This window comes from Haliotis rufescens, unplaced genomic scaffold (genome assembly GCF_023055435.1).
Source record: "Haliotis rufescens isolate VD_foot unplaced genomic scaffold, xgHalRufe1.0.p SCAF_15, whole genome shotgun sequence".
NCBI classification, from domain to species: domain Eukaryota; kingdom Metazoa; phylum Mollusca; class Gastropoda; order Lepetellida; family Haliotidae; genus Haliotis; species Haliotis rufescens.
Window position 1 is genome coordinate 27,593,317 of NW_025963835.1, and position 24,114 is coordinate 27,617,430.

At 39.9% G+C, this 24,114-nt stretch overlaps 1 protein-coding gene across 1 annotated transcript; it reads left to right on the forward strand.

Annotated features, from left to right (window-relative positions):
• Nucleotides 1–15: 15 nt before the first annotated feature.
• Nucleotides 16–20,670, forward strand: LOC124140213 (RUS family member 1-like). Its single transcript, XM_046507650.2, has 14 exons — nucleotides 16–262; nucleotides 747–824; nucleotides 3,425–3,539; nucleotides 4,576–4,621; nucleotides 6,421–6,453; nucleotides 7,854–7,962; nucleotides 8,069–8,170; nucleotides 10,392–10,462; nucleotides 12,279–12,463; nucleotides 13,014–13,071; nucleotides 14,036–14,109; nucleotides 16,755–16,864; nucleotides 18,045–18,090; nucleotides 19,983–20,670. The coding sequence occupies exons 1-14, from the start codon at nucleotides 104–106 to the stop codon at nucleotides 20,153–20,155; spliced, it is 1,359 nt and encodes a 452-aa protein (XP_046363606.2). The 5' UTR covers nucleotides 16–103; the 3' UTR covers nucleotides 20,156–20,670.
• Nucleotides 20,671–24,114: the final 3,444 nt, after the last annotated feature.

Sequence of the window (24,114 nt, forward strand, 5' to 3'; positions counted from 1 at the left end):
TGCGCTGGTAAACAATATGGCTGCGCCCTTGCACACGCGGCAGTGTTTACGTTAATGTTTTTGTTTATGTTTGGAAATTGATGCAGTTTGGATTTAGAGTTGTATGATTGTCGAAATGAACGAGGATAAGCAGAATACGATTGTTTTTCAGGAAATTTATGGATCAACACCTCTGAAAAAAGACTATTTTAGGAAGTCAGACGGTCAGCTGTCTGTTGTTGACAGATCACCAAAATACACTTCTGTGTCACAGTTCTTTCGAGTGGGTAGATGAACTCTTTAGAATCACGCAGCATTTTGATTGTTGAATACCAATAAAACACGTTCAGCCATTTTATAATCGACACAATTATGTATTCATGTCATAGGACTATTACACAACTATTGTCCCAAATACTAAATACGAAATTCATTCACCCAAGATTCGTCAAAGATCATGATGTCAGGATTGCCTGCTCCAGACTCGATTATTTACAGGCCGCCGTCATATAGCTGGAATATTGCCGAGTGCGTTGTTAAACAACAAACTTTAGTAGAACCTACCGTATGATAGATGTGATAGTAAAAGTATCAATGGGTCAGATAGTAAGTTTTGGAGACAATAACCATGAACCATGAGTCAGAGAGATGACAGGTGAACCAGCTGCTTCCCTTAAACTGCACTGAAGCCCAGTGAAGCTGGATGTGAATCAGTCTGACTGTAACAATCTGCACCATCCATGCTGACAATGTTGTTGTGATTTCAGTCCGTGTTTCTACCTCAAGGCTACCCTGAGAGTGTGAGTGATGATTATGTCACCTACCAAATCTGGGACACAGTGCAGGTCAGTTCTTCTCTCTATTGTTTTGTTATACAAACTCAGACAAGTCTTTGAATGACATTTAGAAGTGATACACATTAGGAAGAGAATTTATGGATGTCAAGTTATTTATTGTGAGGAAACACAACGTTTTGGAGTATATGCTTACTCCTTCTTCAAGTGAATTAATGCTATGAGTTAGAGGGCATATTACATGAGTAATAAGATAACAAAAGGTGGAAACTAACAAGGCAGGCCAACAAACAATTGCCTCTGATAGGTGATAAGCAAAAGACAATGGAAGCCAACAGTTTACAGTAATTAGCCCTGATGGTTATATATGGACAACTGGAAGCTAGCCCTTAAATTATCATTGATTAGTAATGGACAATGGGAAAACGGGTAAGTAACACTGATAGGTAAAGAATGGAAATAGCAATGAGGGCAAAAGGAAGCTAGCTAGATAATTAACACTGACAAAGATCAAAGCAATAAGTCCCAAGCACTAGGCAGAAAGGTGCCCTGGTCCTGGCTGGTGTCTCCTAATGTCAGTGGCTTTTTGTAGTTTTCTTTGTCGCCAGTTGTTGTTGTTGGTAGACAGGACTTTGGTGGCTTCCCAGTTGATGTTATGGTTTTGGTTCTTCAGTATGTGTTCGGAAATGGCGGATTTCAGGTTGAGTTTGTTGACAGAGGTGTGATGTTCTTTGCGGCTGGTGTTGAGGGGTATGAGGATTTCTCCAATGTACTGCTGACTAACGGGGTCGGGTGGTCAGGCTAGCTGATTTGGTTGATGCATGTCATTGATCCCAATTGTGCGAATCGATGCTCGTGATATTTATCACTGGATTCTCTTGTCCAGACTCGATTATTTACAGACCACTGTCATATAGCTGGACCCAACATGGGTACAATGTGTGAAGCCCATTTCTGGTGTCCCCCGCCGTGATATTGCTGGAATATTGCTAAAAGCGGCGTAAAACAATACTCACTCACTCATATAGCTGGAATATTGCTGAGTGCGGCGTTAAACAACAATCAAACATGATCCATTGGGCCACCCAGAATCTCCACAGGGATTCATTAAGGTTAGTTAAAAAAATTATAAAATGGTTAACAATCTAGTACCGGACTATCTCTCATCCTTAGTTAAAAATAAAGTGTCGGATGCAAGTGATTATAATTTGAGAAACTGCTCACAGCTGCAAACCAGTCTAAATCAAATAATTATGCGAAATCATTTATTCCAGATACAGTTAATATTTGGAACTCACTACCTATTGAATTCACCAATGCCAGTAGCTTATGAAGCATGGGAAGTATTAAAAGTTTTATAAAAATCAATGATAGGAATGGTATATACTTTGATACAAATTATGGATCAAGATTTTGTCAGGTTTTACACTCCCGTCTCAGGCTTGGCTGCAGTGATCTTAACACCAACAAATTTGCCAGATTTATATCCGACAGCCCGAGATGTTGTTGTGACTATCATACGGAAGATGCACTTCATTTCTTTCTTACGTGTTCCGTTAAACAGTACAGTAAGGCAAAACATGTATTATTTCGTAAAAGGCTATGATATAAATTCAATTCTAAATGGTAATTCAAATTTAACGACAGTAACAAATCTTATAATTTTGAAATCGGTGCACAGTTTTATTCTATCTTCTTGCCGATTTAGAGATTTTGTCTGAGATGTTGGCTTTGCTATATGATACTGCAATGTTGTGCTGAATGTTAATAATAATGTAACTGTAGTTATGGAAGATAACCCAGTAATTAAACACTTACAGAACAATACTTATCTTTAATGCCAATTATACAATGTATGCTATTTATCATGTCACTTTCAATACATTGCTATTTGTATATGTATCATGTTTGGGAGAGGCATTCAGATAAGCAAAATTTGCTTGTCTGCCAATCCCTCCACTTTATGGAAATAATATGTTTATATCATTAAAGTTACTGGTAACCTTCCCAATTAAACAATGTTAAAGTAACTGGTTACTTTCAAATATTAATTAGTACAGGGCATTCTATGTAGTCTTTGATCTTTTGGTGTACAATCCATTTCAGCTAGCAAATCGCTGTACACCCCACTTTCGACACATGTAACTTGTAATATACAGTCAAGTCTTGTTAATCCGACATCGTTGGTTACACATGATTGTGTCGGATTAACGAGCATGTCGGATTAACGAAATTAAGTGATTTGTGATCGAAAATCGGACGTCTTCACGATAGATAATAACCCTGTGTACCTTGTAATAAAATCATTAAAAACGAAATATTTATATTGTTATGTTGTTTATTCATTCATTCATTAATTTATAATTAATGACATTGCAAAAATAATAATAATTTTCCCATTTATACATAACAATAGAGACATTACTCACTGAATTAATCACATCAACGACACACGTTTCCTCGTGTAAATGCGGGTGCTACTGTCTTGACAACTTGCTTCATCTACTTAAAATAGTCTTTCAGTGTTTTCTGTTTCGCACATTTTAAAGGCACATTTCTCAAAGTCCCCTGCATTTTTGTAATGAAGTAACGGAAAACACATCTAAGTGGTGTATGTGTAAATTATGACTCCATGACTTGTTTCTGTCCAGGCTTTCGCAAGCAGTATCACGGGTACCATGGCTGCACAGGCGATGTTGAAGGGAGTTGGTGTAGGAGACCAAACTGCGACGGTGCTTGCTGCTACAATGACCTGGCTGCTGAAAGGTATTGAAGAAACAACAAGTGACATTCAGTATCACACAAAGTAGCAAGGATATCCTGAAGGAAATCCTCTTCATTACACAATCGCAATTACTCCTAATCAAAAGAATAGTCCCCACTTTTGTTATATTTGCTATTGATGTTTTGCAGTTGTTATTTATGTTATGAGCAGATGTTATGTATGTCAGAATCAACTGGCCAGAAGACGTAAGGTTAAAATATGAAGTAAATACTGTAAATCGTGAAATTAATGCGAGCGTGTATTAAATGCGAAAAATGCGAGTGGTCTTTGCTCGCATTAATAAACATCGCATTTATATCAACAATAAGACATTTTGGTTAGCAAAAAAACCAACTTAGACATACGCTAAAAACAAACAACTATGTATTCCATATCACTGTTTATTGAGCAGCACTTGTAACAAGTATATAAACAATGTCATTCAAGCACTCCTTACATCCTGTGAATTGTCAGTGCTGGGGCTAAGACAAGAGTTCTACTCACTTATGTGAGTACAGAATATACACAAAAAGTATATGTTGTTCTTAGGAAAACACTATGTATTGTTTTAGTGGAAGAAGTCTACTCAGCGCTAATTAGTGGTGCTATTTGGTGTGTGATTGGATTAAGGTGAGGATTCTCCTGTATACCTGACAGAAGACATTTTCTTTACATATAGATCCACTGATTCTTGAAAGGGGGGGGGGTGTCGCATTCATATTCAGTCGCATTTTTGGCTAGGGGTCAGTGGTCGCATTCTTTTGGAGTCGCATTAATTTCACGATTTACAGTAGTTATTTTGGCCATCATGAAGAATATTTATTTTAATAAACATAACCCAGTTATATCAAGTTGGTTAGGTTGGGAAGGACTTTCTGGTCCTTTTTTTGGGGGGGTGGGGGGGGTGGGTGGGGGCAATAATGTTAAAGCTGTCAATTAAATAATTTCAGTGTCAGCTCTTAAGCAGGGTTGGGTAGGTGTTCCGAACCAAAGGCTTTTGTTGTTATAACCTTGTGAATGGTACTGTTGTTACTGCAGATGGGACCGGGATGCTGGGACGCATCGTGTTCGCCTGGATACAGGGGTGAGGCTGCTTTATTCTTCTGTTATCATCCTGGCGTAGCCAAGTGGTCAATCCTGGAGGTAGCCAGGCGGTCAATCCTGGGGGTAGCCAAGTGGTCAATCCTGGAGGTAGCCAGGGGGTCAATCCTGGGGTAGCCAAGTGGTCAATCCTGGAGGTAGCCAGGGGATCAATCCTGGCGTAGCCAAGTGGTCAATCCTGGAGGTAGCCAGGGGGTCAATCCTGGGGTAGCCAAGTGGTCAATCCTGGAGGTAGCCAGGGGGTCAATCCTGGCGTAGCCAAGGGGCCAATCCTGGAGGTAGCCAGGGGATCAATCTTGGGGTAGCCAAGTGGTCAATCCTGGGGTAGCCAAGGGGCCAATCTTGGGGTAGCCAAGTGGTCAATCCTGGAGGTAGCCAGGGGGTCAATCCTGGGGTAGCCAAGGGGCCAATCTTGGGGTAGCCAAGTGGTCAATCCTGGGGGTAGCCAGGGGGTCAATCCTGGGATAGCCAAGGGGCCAATCTTGGAGTAGCCAAGTGGTCAATCCTGGAGGTAGCCAGGGGATCAATCTTTGGGTAGCCAAGGAGCCAATCCTGGGGAAAGCCAAGTGGTCAATCCTGGAGGTTGATAAGTGGTCAATCTTGGGGTAGCCAAGGGGTCAATCCTGGGGAAAGCCAAGTGGTCAATCCTGGAGGTAGCCAAGTGGTCAATCCTGGGGTAGCCAAGGGGTCAATCTTGGGGTAGCCAAGGAGTCAATCCTGGAGGTAGCCAAGTGGTCAATCCTGGGATAGCCAAGGGGTCAATCTTGGGGTAGCCAAGAGGTCAATCTTGGTGTAGTCAAGGGGTCAATCCTGGAGGTAGAAATATCCGCGGAAATGTGGAAAATTGAGTTTTTTAAAATCAGTAGTCCTCGGAAAAAATCATCTTTCACGTTAAAATATAATCGAAGATAAAAAAACAACACTGAAAAATGTTATTGAAAACCGTACAACCGTCGCGGATTGTCCTGTTTTCGATCAGAACTTTCAGCATCATAGGTTTTTGGAAATCATACGTTTTCTATCACGAATACTTGCACTATAATGTGGGGTGTGGCGTCACACACAAATTGTAAATACTCAGATGATGGCTTGTTTTTAAGATAAAGTTGTCTTTTAGCCTATAAGTGAATTTACAGTTGTTCATGTGATTAGCGAGAAAACATCCGAAAACCCATAACACAGGGATATATGTTGTACTAATGTCTTGTGTTTGCAATGGAGTTTTGTTTTTTTCAACAAAAGGTAAGTGAGTACAAGGTTAGTTTTTTTCAATGTGCTTCAACATGGGGAAAGGGTCAGACATTGCACGCTTGTGACATTTGTCCTTGTGTCTGGGGGATGGGGGATGAAGTTTATGGCAGTATTGCTACCAGACCTGGCGGGTAGCCGGGTGTGCGGAAGCTTTTTAAAAGTACTGATGTAACTTCAAAATTTTACTGCATCCGCCATCTTTGTTTATTTAACTTTTTGATTTTTGCCATTGACTTTTTATATTTCAGGGTGTGAATATTGTCCAAACTGCACGAAATTGCTTAAAATGCAATCAAATGTTTGAAAACATTTTGGGGGGGGCATCCCAGACCCCCCTAGACTTTTCCTCTTTTTTCGTGAAAACCTGCTCACATACCTGATTGCTGGAATATTGCTAAAAGTGGTATAAAACCATACTCATGCTCACCTGTCAGACAATCTCTTTATAAATGTCTTTATAACTTTATGAAATGCAACATGTAAGCTCGGATTTGGGTCATGTGTCTATTTCATGTTATTGTTTGTTTCCAGCACAAATCTTGACTGTGATGCAAAAAGATGGAGGTATGATCTAAGACTTAATGATTTGTTTTTTTGTTTGGGTATCTCATGATACTTTTCTTCGTGAAAAGGTTGTTCAATTTAGTTACTACCTTGCCTAACATTGTCTTGCAAAAAATGTGGATAGCCATAACAATAAGTAAAAACCATGAAGACAGCAATGTCCACTTGTTGATATTCCATGAGAAATTGAAAATACCGAATAATCTTAGAACATGTTGGAATAACTGTTGACATTCTCCACATTTGGTAAAAATCTCCGAAATGTAAATAATCAATTTGTTGGAGCCTGTATTAGATGTTAAGTGCTGATGTGATAGTGAAATCATAGTTGTATTACACTTTACTTCTGTAGGTGGAGGAATGGGTGGCCCAATTGTTACTTCAGCTTGAAATCACGTCCCTTAGGCATGCCAGGATCCTGGGTTTGAATCCCAGATTTGAGTTCATTTTTATTTATGGTTTTTCATCACCATACATGACCTCATGGGTTTCACCAAAGTGGTAAATGTCAGACTTACTTCACTTTAGGTTATTCTGGTCAGTCGGGTAGCCTAGTGGTTAAAGAGTTCGCTTGTCACGCCGAAGACCCGGGTTCGATTCCTGACATGGGTACAATGTGTGAAGCCCATTTCTGGTGTCCCCAGCCGTGATATTGCTGGAATATTGCTAAAAGCGGCGTAAAACCATACTCACTCACTCACTCACTCACTCACTCACATGCTGACATATCTGAAATACTATTCAAAATGGGGGACCCACTCACAGTCACTACTTTTCTCCTTTAGTTACACTGTGTAACTATAAAGAGTGTGCACTCATACAAAAGTTGTGATATAAATCGTACTATACCATATACCATGTATATTCTATTTTTTCAAATCTTCTTATTCACATTAACAGGTGTATAGATACAAATCAGATTTATATTTATACAGAGACTCACACATTGTGTCACAATGGATCTATTTGAATTACATTGAAATATATTCAAAATTTTCAAATTATGGTTCAAAGTCAACACTCAAAGATGCCCATTTTCTTGCGCAACAGATGTATATTGGTCAATCGTTCTGGCAGTAAACCTGTATTACTTTTAGGGAGCATTCATTTGACTTTTATGCTTTGATAATGTTTATTGGGGGTGAGGGGATTTTTTTTTAGAACAATCCATTCTTCCAAACTATTTATCCATCAAACAATTGATTTATTTTAACTAATAACACACAAATTTTGACGTTTTTTGGGGGGGGTATATCAATTTTTTTCACCACTGCCAAGAAACTGTTCATATAAAAATCCGCCCATCCCCGATGGAAATGAAATGGATTCTCCCTAAGGACTTTTATGAAGGCTGTAGATGAGGGATACACCATGTGATACCATGTCTACTGTGTTGACAGGTTGTTTGCGGATATCCTGAATGACTTCGCAATATTCCTGGAAATACTGGCGCCGAACTTCCCCCGGCAGTACTTCACACCCATTGTGTGTGTAGCAGGCGTGTGCAAGGTCAGTGGAAGGTAGCAGATGTCGAGATTCTGTCACTTGAAGATGAATGAAACACGTTATTGTGTAATTACGCCTGTGTCTAACACCAGGGTGGCTTTGCTTGCAGTCGGTGGTTGGTGTGGCAGGGGGCGCCACTAGAGCCGCTCTCACGCAGCATCAGGCTCGCAGAAACAACATGGCCGACGTGTCAGCTAAAGATGGCAGCCAGGTAATGTTACCTTGTTGATCAAATGGTGTCAGATTTGAAATATTTTGTATGAATAGATCTTTTGAAATGAATTGTTCTGTTTTGATATTTGTGTAGTCATTGATATGGACCAGAACATACACAATAAGCTCTTGCTTCAAGGACGTGAAACAGATGAGGAACTGCTGCTGATGCTGATAGGGATATTAGGCATGTCACGGTACAGGTGTCACAGTGTACGATACATATCAGGAGCCATGATATGATAAAAGAGTGAGTGAGTGGAGTATGGTTTTATGCCGCTCCTAGCAATATTCCAGCAATATCACGGCGGGGGACACCAGAAATGGGCTTCACACATTGTACCCATGTCAGGAATTGAACCCTGGTCTTCGGCGTATTTGATAAAAGAAGAAAACCCAGTCAATAGACTGGGAATAGAGTCCATAGACTCACTTATAAAGTTAAATACCCATCAACATGACGCCTGAGTCAAGTCATCATCAAGTGGGAGAAAATAATAAGAACTAAAGTTTACATGCTGTATAATGAAAAGCTGGTTATTCTTGTTGTTGAGCTGGTTTCATATCCGAAAGACGACCAAGAAAGTTATGAGGAATTAAAAAAATAGTTTGTACTTGCTTATCGATATCGATGCGAGATCAACATGTACAATTGATATGAGGTTAAATGTGAGTCAATCCCCAATTAAGTGTATCAGGTATTGTAACACGCAAAGTTTGCAGACGATGCACTGATGTACCAGTGAATCGCGACGTCACTGTCAGTTATGTCCTTTTATTTAAATATGTATACACTTGATGTAGTATAAATATCAGTTTCATCGAAAGATAGAAATATCCCTATCTAAAGTGGAGCAGTATATTACTGTCATGGCTAAGATTGCATAGATAATAAAGTGTTCCTCAGGCAGAAGGGACGTCTTTTTATTTTTGTTGGGAACTGACGTAACAAGGGAGGTCAAGTGAGCTCATGTTGAGGCATAAAATCTGTCATCCGGTTGTTGTTCACTTTTGCATTTTCCACATCTATGATGATGAAACTACATGGCTTGTGGAGCCAGTTATGCTGTCCTCGCAGAATACTGATTCGATTTGAAACATGGCTATGCACAGATGTGGCCATATTGAAAACAAAGGTCACAACTTGATCAAAACTCACAATGTACCCTAAAATGTCTTACATGTTATTCTGGACCCGTGAAGATCCGGGGTAGAATAGGTCTTCAGCAACCAATGCTTGTCGTAAAAGGCGACTAACGGGTGGTCAGGCTCACTGACTTGGTTGATGCATGTCATTGATCCCAATTGCATGGATTGATGCTCATGATATTAATCACTGGATTGTCTGGTCCAGACTCGATTATTTACAGACCGCCGTCATATAGCTGGAATATTGCTGAGTGCGGCGTTAAACAACAAACCAACCAACCAACCAACATGTTATTCTGCATACCACATGCTTGCTTCATGTCAAATTTCATAATGATAAATGAAGAAATGGCTGAGTCATGCTCAAAAATCTTACTTCACCGCTTGTCCATCTCCCCTGAAACAGCAACTCTAGGTCTGTGCAGCTGAAATCCTGGGTGAATGATCCTAGCTGTGGTGTCTCTTAAACACTGCTCACGATGTTCCAATCTGATTTTGAACATGACCACTGTGGCAGCCAAATGAAAAAAACCCATTAATTGCCATATATTTTGAAATTTGGCATATATCTAGTTGGAAGTGAGGCATAACATATTTTGTTTACTGCAAAATCATAAATTTTTAACTTGACTCAACCGTTATACCTTTACTACATGTTTAGAGCATATTTCCAAAGTGAAAATGCTGTAATGGGTAATAATTGTCTGAGTAGTTGCAAAATTGTATGGCATATTTTAGACCCCACTGACAACAAGCCTGCTACAACGTTTCATCTGCATTCATTGGGAAGCACTTGTGAAAAATAGGATTTCAGATATGGTTGTCATGGAAACCAAATTTGAGTTTGAACAGAAATGGTTCGAGCAACAATAGGAGAGGCTGTTGGTAGGATGGTCCAGGCAAGGTTTCTACACCCTACACCTTGTGATGTGAGATGATGGTGGTACTGGTTGATAAGGAGAATAGTGTGTGTGTGTTTTCAGTGTTTATATCAAAGTGTGACAGTTACAGTAAGCTGTTTCTCACAGTGTAACTGTTGGTTATGAGATAGTCTTTTTGTATTTTTGCAGGAAACACTTGTAAATCTGGCAGCCCTTATATGTAATCTTGTGCTGGTTCCCATGGTAACTGGTCATCAGTTGTAAGTATTTGTCTTGGTAAATTCTTGTGTTGTGTGTTTGTAAATGAAAAAAAACAGCTTATTATTAATATCATGTATTCTCTCTTTACTTTCTGGGCTCCATTGTTATGTAGAGGAATCATATCTTGTTGGAGTGTGACATGGTGTTTAATATATGTTTTTTTGGTGAAATATGACGTTATATTCTGTATTGCAACATTATATGGATGTTTTATATGGTGTTGCAGTGTAATATGGATGTTATATTATGTGTTGCAATGTGATATGGATGTTATAACTGTGTTGCAGTGTGAGATGGATGTTATATACTGTGTTGTAGTGTGATATGGAAGCTATACACTGTGTCAATCTCATTAAAATCAGATCTGAATTCTCGCTGCCGCTAAACAAAGATCTGAGGACATCCCATTATGGGTCACATCAGAACGGCCTTTTGCGAACCTTGACCGACCTCTGAAATGACCAACAAGATATCGCCATCAGCCAGTTAGAAAGCAGCTTTCTCGAGCTTTACGGCACTTGTTGCAACTGGCAACTTCCATTTCAGATTACGCTTTAAAAATATATTGACACAGTTCTCTATTAATATTTTGAAAACTGAATGAACGAACATTCCGGAATGTCTAATATATGGTTGAGATTGTATAGCAATGCTCCCCACATACTGTTCAACGCCTCCTCCGTTCAAATTTTTATCCCACTGAAGCGAGATAGACGATAATTTTGACTAATCAGTTGTACGGGTCGTAACTGTCTTTTGGAATACCCCGTGTTGACGTTTTCGAGGTTGCATGATTAGAAAACACATTCCGACTGTCACTTTCATGATCTGGTAAGCGACGCGCTGATTGGTTGGATAAAAGGTCGTTCTGACGTGACCAGTAACGGCATGTCCTCAGATCTTTGTTTAGCGATAGCGAGAACTAGGATCTGATTTTAATGAGATTGTATACTGTGTTTTTGCGTGATATGGATGTTATAACTGTTGCAGTGTGATATGGATGCTATATACTGTGTTTTAGCTTGATATGGATGTTATATATTGTGTTTCAGCGTGATATGGATGTTATGTGTTGCAATGTGATATGGATGTTATAACTGTGTTTCAGCGTGATATGGATGTTATATACTGTGTTTCAGCATGATATGGATGTTATATACTGTGTTTCTGCATGGTATGGATGTTTTATACTGTGTTTCAGCGTGAAATGGATGTCATACACTGTGTTTCAGCGTGATATAGATTTTACATACTGTGTTTCAGCATGATATGGATGTTACATACTGTGTTTCAGCATGATATGGATGTTACATACTATGTTTCAGCATGATATAGATGTTACATACTGTGTTTCAGCATGATATGGATGTTACATACTGTGTTTCAGCGTGATATGGATGTTATATATTGTGTTTCAGCGTGATATGGATGTTATGTGTTGCAATGTGATATGGATGTTATAACTGTGTTTCAGCGTGATATGGATGTTATATACTGTGTTTCAGCATGATATGGATGTTATATACTGTGTTTCTGCATGGTATGGATGTTTTATACTGTGTTTCAGCGTGAAATGGATGTCATACACTGTGTTTCAGCATGATATGGATGTTACATACTGTGTTTCAGCATGATATAGATGTTACATACTGTGTTTCAGCATGATATGGATGTTACATACTATGTTTCAGCATGATATAGATGTTACATACTGTGTTTCAGCATGATATGGATGTTACATACTGTGTTTCAGCGTGATATGGATGTTATATACTGTGTTTCAGCATGATATGGATGTTACATTCTGTGTTTCAGCGTGATATGGATGTTATATCTGGTATTTACTGCCATTCATCTGTATGCCAACTACTCAGCTGTTACATCAGTTGTCATGGAAACGTTAAATCAAGCCCGTCTCCATATTCTACTACAGTCATATTTCAAGTCAGCTGAGATTCCATCCATCCGGAGAGTAAACAAACAGGAACCTGTCATATTTGGTGAGTGGCGGACATCAAGCCAAAGTCCATGTGGAAACAAGAGTCATAGGCGTAGTGTCATAACTTGTCATAACAGCCTGCAATCTGATTGGCTAGTAACCATTTCGTAAAACCTATACAAGTCAGCTGGTTAGCTTGTACAGATGCAAAACACAAGGAGGTACTGAGAGACAGCTGGCAGTGACAAGATGGACCTAACATGTTGCCATAGTAAATATTTCAAAACTACCTCCATGGTTTAGTTGATAGAGCCTATGCTTGGTGAGCCAAAGGTCGGTAGTTTGATTCCTTGTCCTAATCATACAAAAAGACGTTATTGGTGGTAATTGTTGTTACCCTGCCTGGTACTTGGCATTTAGGAGATATAACAAGGACTGGTTGCCTTGGGTCGGTATAATGTCTGAGCTAGCCCTACAACACTGGCAGAAGTCTGGACTTGTACAAGCGCTGAAAGACTCGTCCATTTCATGTTTTTTAGATAAATACAGTATTTTATCACTAAATGCATACTAAAATAGTTTATTTCATCATCTGTCTTTCTTGTTTTTAGCAATAAAAAGAAAGATTGCTATAAGACTGGGGTCATCTTTAAGTGATGTTTGTAAAAAGTAAGTATCTTATTAAGAACGCCAAGATAGTGTAATAGTTTGGTTGCCTTAAGGGCCTGATGATTTAGCCCAAACTGCTAAAGGCTACTACTCTTATATATTCTTATAAAGGCTCATATTGCTGAATACAGGGCCCTGTGGTATACCGTATTCGACGTAATAAGCGCCCTGCTCTAATAAGCGCCCACGGCAATATTTGCGAATATGTTGGCTAGTGAACAATACCAATTAGCACCCCTTCCGATTGATCAATGTACACAACACATTTATTCGCGTATAATACGTACTCGTGTGTTATATGCACCCTTAATTATGGGTATTTAAATTCTGGAAAAATGTATCCCTCGTATATAAACATTTCAGGCTGTCAGCATAAACCACGAAATTTATCTTTCAACTCTGTCTTTTTCACCATAATAATTTTCTAATAAGAGCCCCCTATTTCTAATTTTGAGAGCACCCTGGGCGCTTATTACGTCAAATACGGTAACTGTAATATTGTTGACTACAGGCCCCCCGTGGTATAACTGTAATATTGTTGACTACAGGCCCCCGTGGTATAACTGTAATACTGCTGACTACAGGCCCCTGTGGTATAACTGTAATATTGCTGACTACAGGCCGCTGTGGTATAACTGTAATACTGCTGACTACAGGCCCCTGTGGTATAACTGTAATATTGTTGACTACAGGCCCCCGTGGTATAACTGTAATACTGCTGACTACAGGCCCCTGTGGTATAACTGTAATATTGCTGACTACAGGCCGCTGTGGTATAACTGTAATACTGCTGACTACAGGCCCCTGTGGTATAACTGTAATATTGCTGACTACAGGCCGCTGTGGTATAACTGTAATATTGCTGACTACAGGCCGCTGTGGTATGACTGAGTACATTCCTATTCCAGGACCCAGGTACTCACCAGTGAAGTACCCAGGTTATATTCATTGTTGTTGGTTTCAGAATGCATGATCTGGATGTGTTAGAAAGTATATACAGACATGGACGCTATATGTTAGCGCTCAACACATATAAAAGTGAGTACCATAAACATCATTACTTCAATGTCAACATAGCAACTTTGCAAATTTTTATACTTTAGGGCATACTTAATCAGAAATGCTTGACCAAATTTGAAAAACGGAAATAGCATAAAACAGCATAAAAAAACGACCCAAATGAAAAATTCCGCCACTGCGGGGAATCTCCTTCCTCGAGGTAAAGACAGTTCCCAGTGTTTGACCCCCTGTGCAATTTCAAAGCTAATGACAATTGGGCTTCTGCCTCAGGTTTCTCTTTTCTGTCAGCTCATCCATTGGATTACCATATCCACAAATTATGTCACCTTAACAACATTGAAGATGTCTTCAGTTGTTTACTCAGGGGAATAATCCCTGACAGGCATTTATTGTGTGGAATAGGGCCGAAGGCAGCTGTTGTTTTATTACCCAAACAGGATGTGTGTATTAAACCTCTAATTACTGATCTTTAATTGTTATGTTAACTATTCATAGTGTCAAGATGAAGGGTTGTTTCACACATTCAACAATGTATGCAATGTTGTTATTTGTTTAACAGATACAGCAGAAACACTAAATGTATAATGGCTAAATAATCACTGGATAGATAAATGCAGCAAATGTGACAGCCAGTGAAAACAGTTGTCTCTGCTGCGCTGGTAGCTTTAGGCCACGCCCCCAAATAGGTTTGTTTTGCAAGCCTGAATACGGAGCATGTGATTTCATCTCTTTCACTTGGACATGTTAATACTTTCTACGAATAGTATTAATTTCTCTCTCTTGGAAATTTACTAATTGTATCTCGGATAATTTATGTTCGCAAAAAAACTCGCAATAATATTTTTCACTTTAATTTACTGGGGGCACGGGTGGCCCTGTCGTCTAAGGCGCTATGATTTGCAGCGCAGAGCTGTGTCCCTTGGGCACACCAGAAACCTATGATTGTGGGTTCGAATTCCGGTTCGCCCCGATTATGTTTCTAGGTTTGTCAGCACCATACCCATGCTCGTGGGTTTCACCGAAGTGGTAAACATCTCAGACCTGCATCACTTTGGACTTTCCTCCCACATTAAGCTGACACGCTGTGATATAACTGAAATACTGTCAAAAGCGGCGTTAAACCCAACTCACTCACTCACTCACTCACTCACTCACTCACTCACTCACTCACTCACTCACTCACTCACTCACTCACTCACTCTCACTCTCACTCACTCACTCACTCACTCACTCGCTCGCCCTTTAATCACAGTTGATAGGGGAATTTATTTTCACTGCATTATCTCCATGTTAATTTTGTATGAACGCCTGATGAAGGAGTAAGCAAAACGTTGTGTTTGTCATAAGAAAGAAGTTGACATCCATAAATTCTCTCTCATACAATGTTAATAATTTTTATCTCGTGGATGGGCAGTGGGGTAGCGTCATGGTAAAGCATTTGCTCATCACGTCAAGGACCCAGGTTCGATTCCCGATGGGTACAGAGTGTGAAGCCTATTTCTGGTGTCCCCTGGCGTGATATTCCTGGAATATTACAAATAGCGGCGTAAAACCAAATAACTCATCTTCTAGTTTCTGTTTATATATAGTTGAACAGTTGTGTCAAACTCAAAGGGACCAGAGAAAACTTTTACTTATCCACATTTTTGGACACATCTAAATACTTAGCGTGATTCTATCACTGAATTATCTGGTCAAGACACGATTATTAACAAGCCACCGTCACTTTGAGTCAAACACTGTTGAGTTGAAGTTAAAGGGACCTACGTTAATACTTCGTGTTATCTGAGGTTTGACAAAATTGGAAAACAAATTGGCATACTTTTACCGATTTGGATAAAGAATGAAAAGCATGTAACATATGCGAGAAACAAACAACGAGAAAATGAAATAAATGTCCAAAGTTACTTTTATTATTGATCATTATTGGCAACAGTGACAGTAGTTAATTAAATCAGTTAACATACAAAATATGTGTCCACTTATGTATTATTAAAAGTACAAATACATAGACATAATAAAACAAAACAGCTCATATTTTACATTTCTGCATCACAAGCTCATATAAGACTTAACGTGAGATTTAACGAAATCAGAATTATATCTGAAGGAAATATTATAAAGAAGAAAGACCAAGCTCTTAATTTTGAGACAACTGTAAGTTTGACACATCAAAGTTCGACACAACGGTGTTTGACTAGTTGGAAAATTGCTGAGTGGCTGGAAAACACTTAAGCACCATATCAACTGTCGTCCAAAACCATAACGTTTTTGTTAAGATGAAACTTTGTGTATGTAGCAAGGTGACCGTCCTGGCTGTGTTCAGAACCAGACATAATAATTACCTAAATCAACATAAATAGTCTATTATGATAAACTTATTAACTTAACAGATGTAGTGTTGGCTAAGTACATTCCAACATGTTCATTTTTGATAATATATTTCGGTTGTGGGTCATGTTCACATGCGATATACTAGAATTTCATTCTTCCTTGGTGGCCATATTGGATTTGGTGGCCATTTTGGATTTTTTTAGGTGGCCTCATATCTGAAAATATTTGGAATGTCATTACCTATAACTGTGCCAAATTTCATGCTTTTATCACAAAGTGCAGAATGTTTCATGCAACAGCTGCACTATCAGGCTTGTCATGTGTTCCAGATTGTGTGTACATCGTCCTCCATGATGACAGCACTGTCACAGACCAGATCCAGAGTTTGGTACAGGCTGAGGTGCTGGAGTATGTCGCTAATAACCTCCATGACAGACAGGTGCAGTAGCTTCTCACTTCACTTTGTCAATATGATGTAAGCAAAAGATCAATCTCATTAAAATCAGATCTTAGTTCTCGCTACCGCTAAACAAAGATCTGAGGACATCCCATTATGGGTCACGTCAGACCGACCTTGCGCGAACTTTGACCGACCAATGGAATGACCAATCAGAAGGCAGCTTTCTCGTGCTTTATGGCACAAATTTCAAATTGGCGACTACGCTTCGAGACATATTTTGACATATTCTCGATTACAAATTTGAAACCTGAACAAAAAACCCATTTTGGAATGGCTAATAGATGGTTTAGATTGTAAGGATTCAGTCATTAAACCCATAACTATCGTTCGGAATACCCCATGTTAAAGTTTTCGAGATTGCATGATTAGAAATCACATTCTGACTGTCACTTTCATAATCGGGTAAGCAACACACTGATTGGTCGGATGAAAGGTCGTTCTGACATGACCCCTAATGGGATGTCTTCAGATCTTTGTTTAGCGGTAGCGAGAACTAAGGTCTGATTTTAATGAGATTGGCGAAAGATTATTTTAAACTATTATGTTGAATAGGGTTTCTACAAGCTACCATTCGTGACTAACTCGTGTTATTACGGGACAAGCCGAACAGCGACTAATGCCCCTCTCATGGCCATTTTTGCGACTGGGTTCCGTCTTAGCGCTAACGGGCATACCTAAAACAATTGTCAGCTGGTTGCGTAATGGTTCACATTTATTTCCCCATATATTATATATATTTCAGATGCAGTTTAAAGCACATCGGAATTATACAGAATGATTAAAAACTTTTAACTGTGTCTTGAGTATATTTTTAGACATATGTAAAATCAAAAACTATTACTAAGGGATTCTTTGACGGAGTATTTGAAATCATATGCACATTCTGATTGGTTTGTCATAATTGCGCACATAAGATTCATCGATAGGGGGACGAGTCTTCTTGCGAAGGGGTGAGTGGTGACGAATGTACAAGCTACTAGACATGTAATCACACCTATGATGTTTGAGATATTGAGGCTTGCCTCATATGTGAGGTGTTACTGGAATATGACCATGATGAACTTCATATATACTTGATAAATGGAATGTTGGTATTTGCATACACTTACCCATAACAATAGTTTTCAATGGCTGTTGTCCATACTCATTTTTGTTTCAGAACCTCAGTATAGAAATGCAGGAAATTGCTGCTGGCATGATGGAAGGTGAGCGTAACACTTGCCAAGATGTAGGGTTGGTTAGTTGGAGGGTTTGTTGTTTAATGCCGCACTCAGCAATATTCCAGCAATATGCGAGGGTCTAAATAATCGAGTCTGGACCAGACAAATCGGTGATTGATGTCATGAGCATCGATCCATGCAATTGGGATGGATGACATGTATGAACCAAGTCAGTGAGCCTGACCACCCGACGTTAGTCGCCTCTTACGACAAGCATAGTCACCTACTTGCAAAGTATGGGTTGCTGAAGACCTATTCTACCCCGGATCTTCACGGGTCTGCCAAGATGTAGGGGAAGCATAGTTGTATATCCTAGATAGTTCTAAACTATCACATGTGGATCGATGCTCATGATGTAAATCACTGGATTGTGTGGTCCAGACTCGATTATTTACAGACCACCGTCATATAGCTGGAATACTGGTGAGTGCGGCGTTAAACAACAAACACACACACACACCACTCTTTCAACCATTGCTTTGCCTTCTACAGACCTGAAAACTGTGTGAGCTGCAGTGGTTTAACTGTCATAATACCCACTAGAGTCCTGAATACTTTATGAGCTGCAATGGTGTAACTGTCATAATACCCACTAGAGTCCTGAATACTTTATGAGCTGCAATGGTGTAACTGTCATAATACCCACTAGAGTCCTGAATACTTTATGAGCTGCAATGGTGTAACTGTCATAATACCCACTAGAGTCCTGAATACTTTGTGAGCTGCAATGGTGTAGCTGTCATAATACCCACTAGAGTCCTGAATACTTTATGAGCTGCAGTGGTGTAACTGTCATAATACCCACTAGAGTCCTGAATACTTTATGAGCTGCAGTGGTGTAACTGTCATAATACCCACTAGAGTCCTGAATATTTTATGAGCTGCAATGGTGTAACTGTCATAATACCCACTAGAGTCCTGAATACTTTGTGAGCTGCAATGGTGTAACTGTCATAATACCCACGAGAGCCCTGAATACTTTATGAGCTGCAATGGTGTAACTGTCATAATACCCACTAGAGTCCTGAATATTTTATGAGCTGCAGTGGTGTAACTGTCATAATACCCACTAGAGTCCTGAATACTTTATGAGCTGCAGTGGTGTAACTGTCATAATAACCACTAGAGTCCTGAATACTTTATGAGCTGCAATGGTGTAACTGTCATAATACCCACTAGAGCCCTGAATACTTTATGAGCTGCAGTGGTGTAACTGTCATAATACCCACTAGAGTCCTGAATACTTTATGAGCTGCAGTGGTGTAACTGTCATAATACCCACTAGAGTCCTGAATACTTTATGAGCTGCAATGGTGTAACTGTCATAATACCCACTAGAGTCCTGAATACTTTGTGAGCTGCAGTGGTGTAACTGTCATAATACCCACTAGAGTCCTGAATACTTTATGAGCTGCAGTGGTGTAACTGTCATAATACCCACTAGAGTCCTGAATACTTTATGAGCTGCAGTGGTGTAACTGTCATAATACCCACTAGAGCCCTGAATACTTTATGAGCTGCAATGGTGTATCTGTCATAATACCCGCTAGAGTCCTGAATACTTTATGAGCTGCAATGGTGTAACTGTCATAATACCCACTAGTGTCCTAAATACTTTATGAGCTGCAATGATGTAACTGTCATAATACCCGCTAGAGTCCTGAATACTTTATGAGCTGCAATGGTGTAACTGTCATACTGACCACACGAGTCCTGAATACTTTATGAGCTGGGCGGTCGGGTAGCCTAGTGGTTAAAGTGTTCCTGACATGGGTACAATGTGTGAAGCCCATTTCTGGTGTCCCCCGCTGTGATATTGCTGGAATATTGCTAAAAGCGGCATAAAACCATACTCACTCACTCACTCTTCTCCCCAGACAACATACACAAGATCCTGCAGGTCTCCTACAAGGTGGCGGCCATGGCTCCTGCACTCCTCCACCAGGTGGAGCTACAGGGCTGGGACACACAGAGGGCGCTGCTTGGGGCAGACGAGTGGCGGGCCCACTGGGACTTCACACATGGCCTCGGAGGGAAGAAGGACTTCTGAGCAAGACACCATTGTTACAACGATTGATTGGATTTTAAAGAGATGAATCCAGTATGGGACTTTTTAACTCACATGGAGAAAATCTTGGATGGATGTCATCACCAAATGGTCCTCAAGGTTGTTTGGGCTGGGAATTGGGTTTAAGTTATTTCAAATAAGAAGCGACAAAAAATATTTCCATTATCATCAGAAATCATCTAAAAGCGGAGTCGATTTACGATTTTGACTACATCATAAGCCTGTCTTTTTTAATCACTATCAAATAGTGATTTTAAAATGTTTTCACGAAAAGGTGAATATATCCTGCCCCACCGGTGGCACACATCACAAACACAGGGCAGGTCAAATGTTCAACTGGAAAAACACTGAAATATTCATACAGGTCAAAATAGGGAATTGCATCGGACAAAGACTTTTTCATGTAAACATTCAATCTTTATGAAGTGGTGGTGTATTTGTCTAATGGGGCTGCTGTTTTATTTTTATGTCTGTATAATAAATGTCATTAAGTCATTCATTTGTGTATTTTATTGATTTCTGATACAATGGCTTCTTGATTCTATGAATTAACCAGTGGTAGAAACTAACATATAGCAAAACCCTTAAAAATGGCAGATTTCTACAGGTCCTAATGATACCTTAACTATTGAGCAGTTTGGCAAGGACTACAGGACTAATGCCAATTTCTAATGCTGAATTAACCTATCCACATAGACATGGACGTTTGTTTTAACTGAATACTTCTGAAAATATGACTTCCGGACATGCTGAAGTTTTCCACATCATGATGGACCGACCATGATTGAAGTATTTGTATCAATAATTTAATAATTGTTGTTTGTTTGTTTGTGTTGTTTAACGCCGCACTCAGCAATATTTTAGTATATGGCGGCGGTCAGTAAATAAACGAGTCTGGATCAGACAATTCAGTGGTTGACATCATGAGCATCGATCAACGTAATTGAGATATGATGACATGCCACAACCAACTGCAAGCCTGACCACCCTATCCGGTTAGTCGCCCCTTACGACAAGCGTAGTCGCCTTTTATCGGCAGGCATGGTTTGCTGAAGACCTATTGTCTACCTGGATCTGCACTGGTCCAATAATTGTAGAAACACTTTAAAAAAATATATGCATTTGTCTACTTCATCAGTCATGTAACAAATGTTATATTTGGGATAACACTTTCTTAGAAATGTAGAAATTCTAGTACTTTTGGGGGGTTGAGTCCCTCCTGGGATTCGAACCCACACTCTCCGTGTGAGGCACCGGAAATTCAGTGATCTGATCTGATGAGCCACCCAAGCACTGTGTATACATTCATCAGTCATGTTTTTTTTATTTGCTCAAACTTGTTTAATTACATGTGGTTTGCGATTACATGTACAAAATCTATATTTTGAAAAAAAGCCTGTATTTGCCTGAAAGTTGACCTGATAAAAGTCTGACAGGTTTGAAATGTCTGACAAAATGGCCGTTTGTGTGTGCCTTCTGACTTCTAATTGGTCAGTCATGTTGTCTGACAGACAGATGGAGACAGGCTAATTATATTAAGGCAAGGGGCATTTTAACAGGACATGCACGGTGAAAATAACTATTACTTAGCACAGCATAACTCAGTCGGGATTCCAGGCCTAAATCATAAGGAACCCATGCTAGATGAGGATTTGGAAGCTGGCAGGTGACGATGAGTGACAGCATGGTGGGGATTTCGGTTAGTATAGGGCCCGGAAGTACGTCACAGGACTACGCGAGGCATTACGCTGTTTTATTACAGTACTTCCGGTTACAAACAACATGGCCAACAGCATATGTGAATATAGATATTTCATTGGTCAGCTGCCGTCTGATGGTAAGCGTGTAAGGATGTGACGACGTCATAATGGTTGCTGTGGGTCACTTGGTTGTCACGTGAAAATAGCCCTGTTCCACTTTAAATTACTGCACTGATTGTTTTGAAACGGTCACAAGATAGATTTGATTTAATTGTCAAACACAAATAACCACAATAATTCTTTGTATGTTGAACACGCAATGAAAAGTAGCACGATGTGTGGGATTTTCATGCTGGGCGTTCATGTACACACCGACCGCCTCCGTGGTCTAGTGGTAGGGCGCCCGCCCGGAGAGCGGAAGGTCCGGCGTTCGATCCCCGACCGCGTCATACCAAAAGACGTTAAAAGATGGTACTTGTTGTTACCCTGTCTGGCGCTCGGCATAAAGGGGCTAAAACAAGGGCTGGTCGGCTCGGAGTCAGTATACTGTGTCTAAGTGGGGTATTCATGTTAAACTGCGGCATGGTATCTCAGTGTGCTAGCACTATAAATCGGCATCAGTCCGGACTAGTACAAGCAGCCACACAAACACACACACGTACATGCACGTCGCTATATAAGTGCAATAATTTTGGACGCGACGTTAAACCCCATTTCACCTCACCTCACCTCATGTCTCCGGTGTGCGTACAAGCCGATCGTATCTGCTGATGGCACATGTAACTGACCACTACTGCATGGTCTTGTCTGCCCGGAGACATATCGACAAAAATTATTTTTCTCGAACATTCTTTAAAAATATAATTATACTTCAGACTGTTGAAAAAAATGGAAATTGTCTGCCACAAAAATCCCAAGAAGAAAAGTTCACGCCAGTGTTCTGCTCCATCAAGTTTACCACATATGCCTTTTGAGAATATAAGAGCATTCTCGAAAGGCAACGTCCACTAGGGCTGGGATGGGTAACTCGGGTACTGGGGTCGGGTGGGCACTGAGTTGGACCGGGATACCCACAGGACTACCCGGTCCATGGTTAACCACGTGATATATTGTTCAATGACACAAAATATCTAAAACCATGTTTAAACTACAAATCACTAATGTTCGCAGGTCTTCCTGACTACTACGCCCATTCCTTCTGACTTATAAATGTTTGAATAAAATAAAACTTCAGTCAACTTCAGTGTATACACCAGATCGTTTTATACATGTATCTAAACACATTTTACCAGAGCTACGGTCAAACTTTTCCCAATCGGACAGTTTGTACCTATCTCTTGAGACCTACAGTGGGTACCCGGGTAGGGTCGGGTAATAAAGGGGTGGATACCCGGTAGTAAATTTGGACTCGTCCCAGCCCTAATGTCCATATTTATGAAATTGCGAGAAACGGAACACATAGATCGAATCCCACTACAAATTATACACATTGAACAAAAAAGGGAGAAATGGTCATAAATTGTTCAACATGGCTGTGGCGGCCATATTGAAAATCGGATTTCAACACTATGTGGAAGTTTTGCTGCCTTCATTGTTGGGAAGAAGCATGGCTAGTGTCAGCTTGTTTGAGGTTCTTTACAGTGCAATGAGTTGCATTTTGAGAAGTGTATGAGTATCGTACAAAAGCAAAGGTCGAATATAACGTAAACATACAAAAATTCATTTAAGAATGTACCTTCACTTTGTGTGAGTTCATTGGAGTATAAACCTTCATAGAGTGAGGGCCAAACTATGAACGTCGCAAGCTCGGAGGTTCACATAGTTTAACCAGAGCTTTTAAATGGTTCACACTTCAATGAACCCATCCAAACTGACGTTCATTTCTTAAATGAAAGTCAATTTCGCGGTCATGTGACCGACCTCTCGTCAAATAGAAAAGCCGTATGTCGTGTAAACTTCAAATTAAAAAAATATTACATTTTGAACAAAAGGGATGAGAAAGGCCATAAGCAAAGGTCGAATCAAGGTTAAAACTTAAAACATATAAATTCGCATAACATTTTAAACGAAAAGGTCTGAGTAAGGATATAAATATGGCTGATGTGGTGACCAATTAAAGGGTTTGCTTGTCACACCGAACGCCCGAGGCCAAAGATCACCATGGGTACAATGTAGCCCATTTCTGGTGGCCCCCGCCGTGATATTGCGTGAATATTGGTAAAAAACGGCGTAAAACCCTAC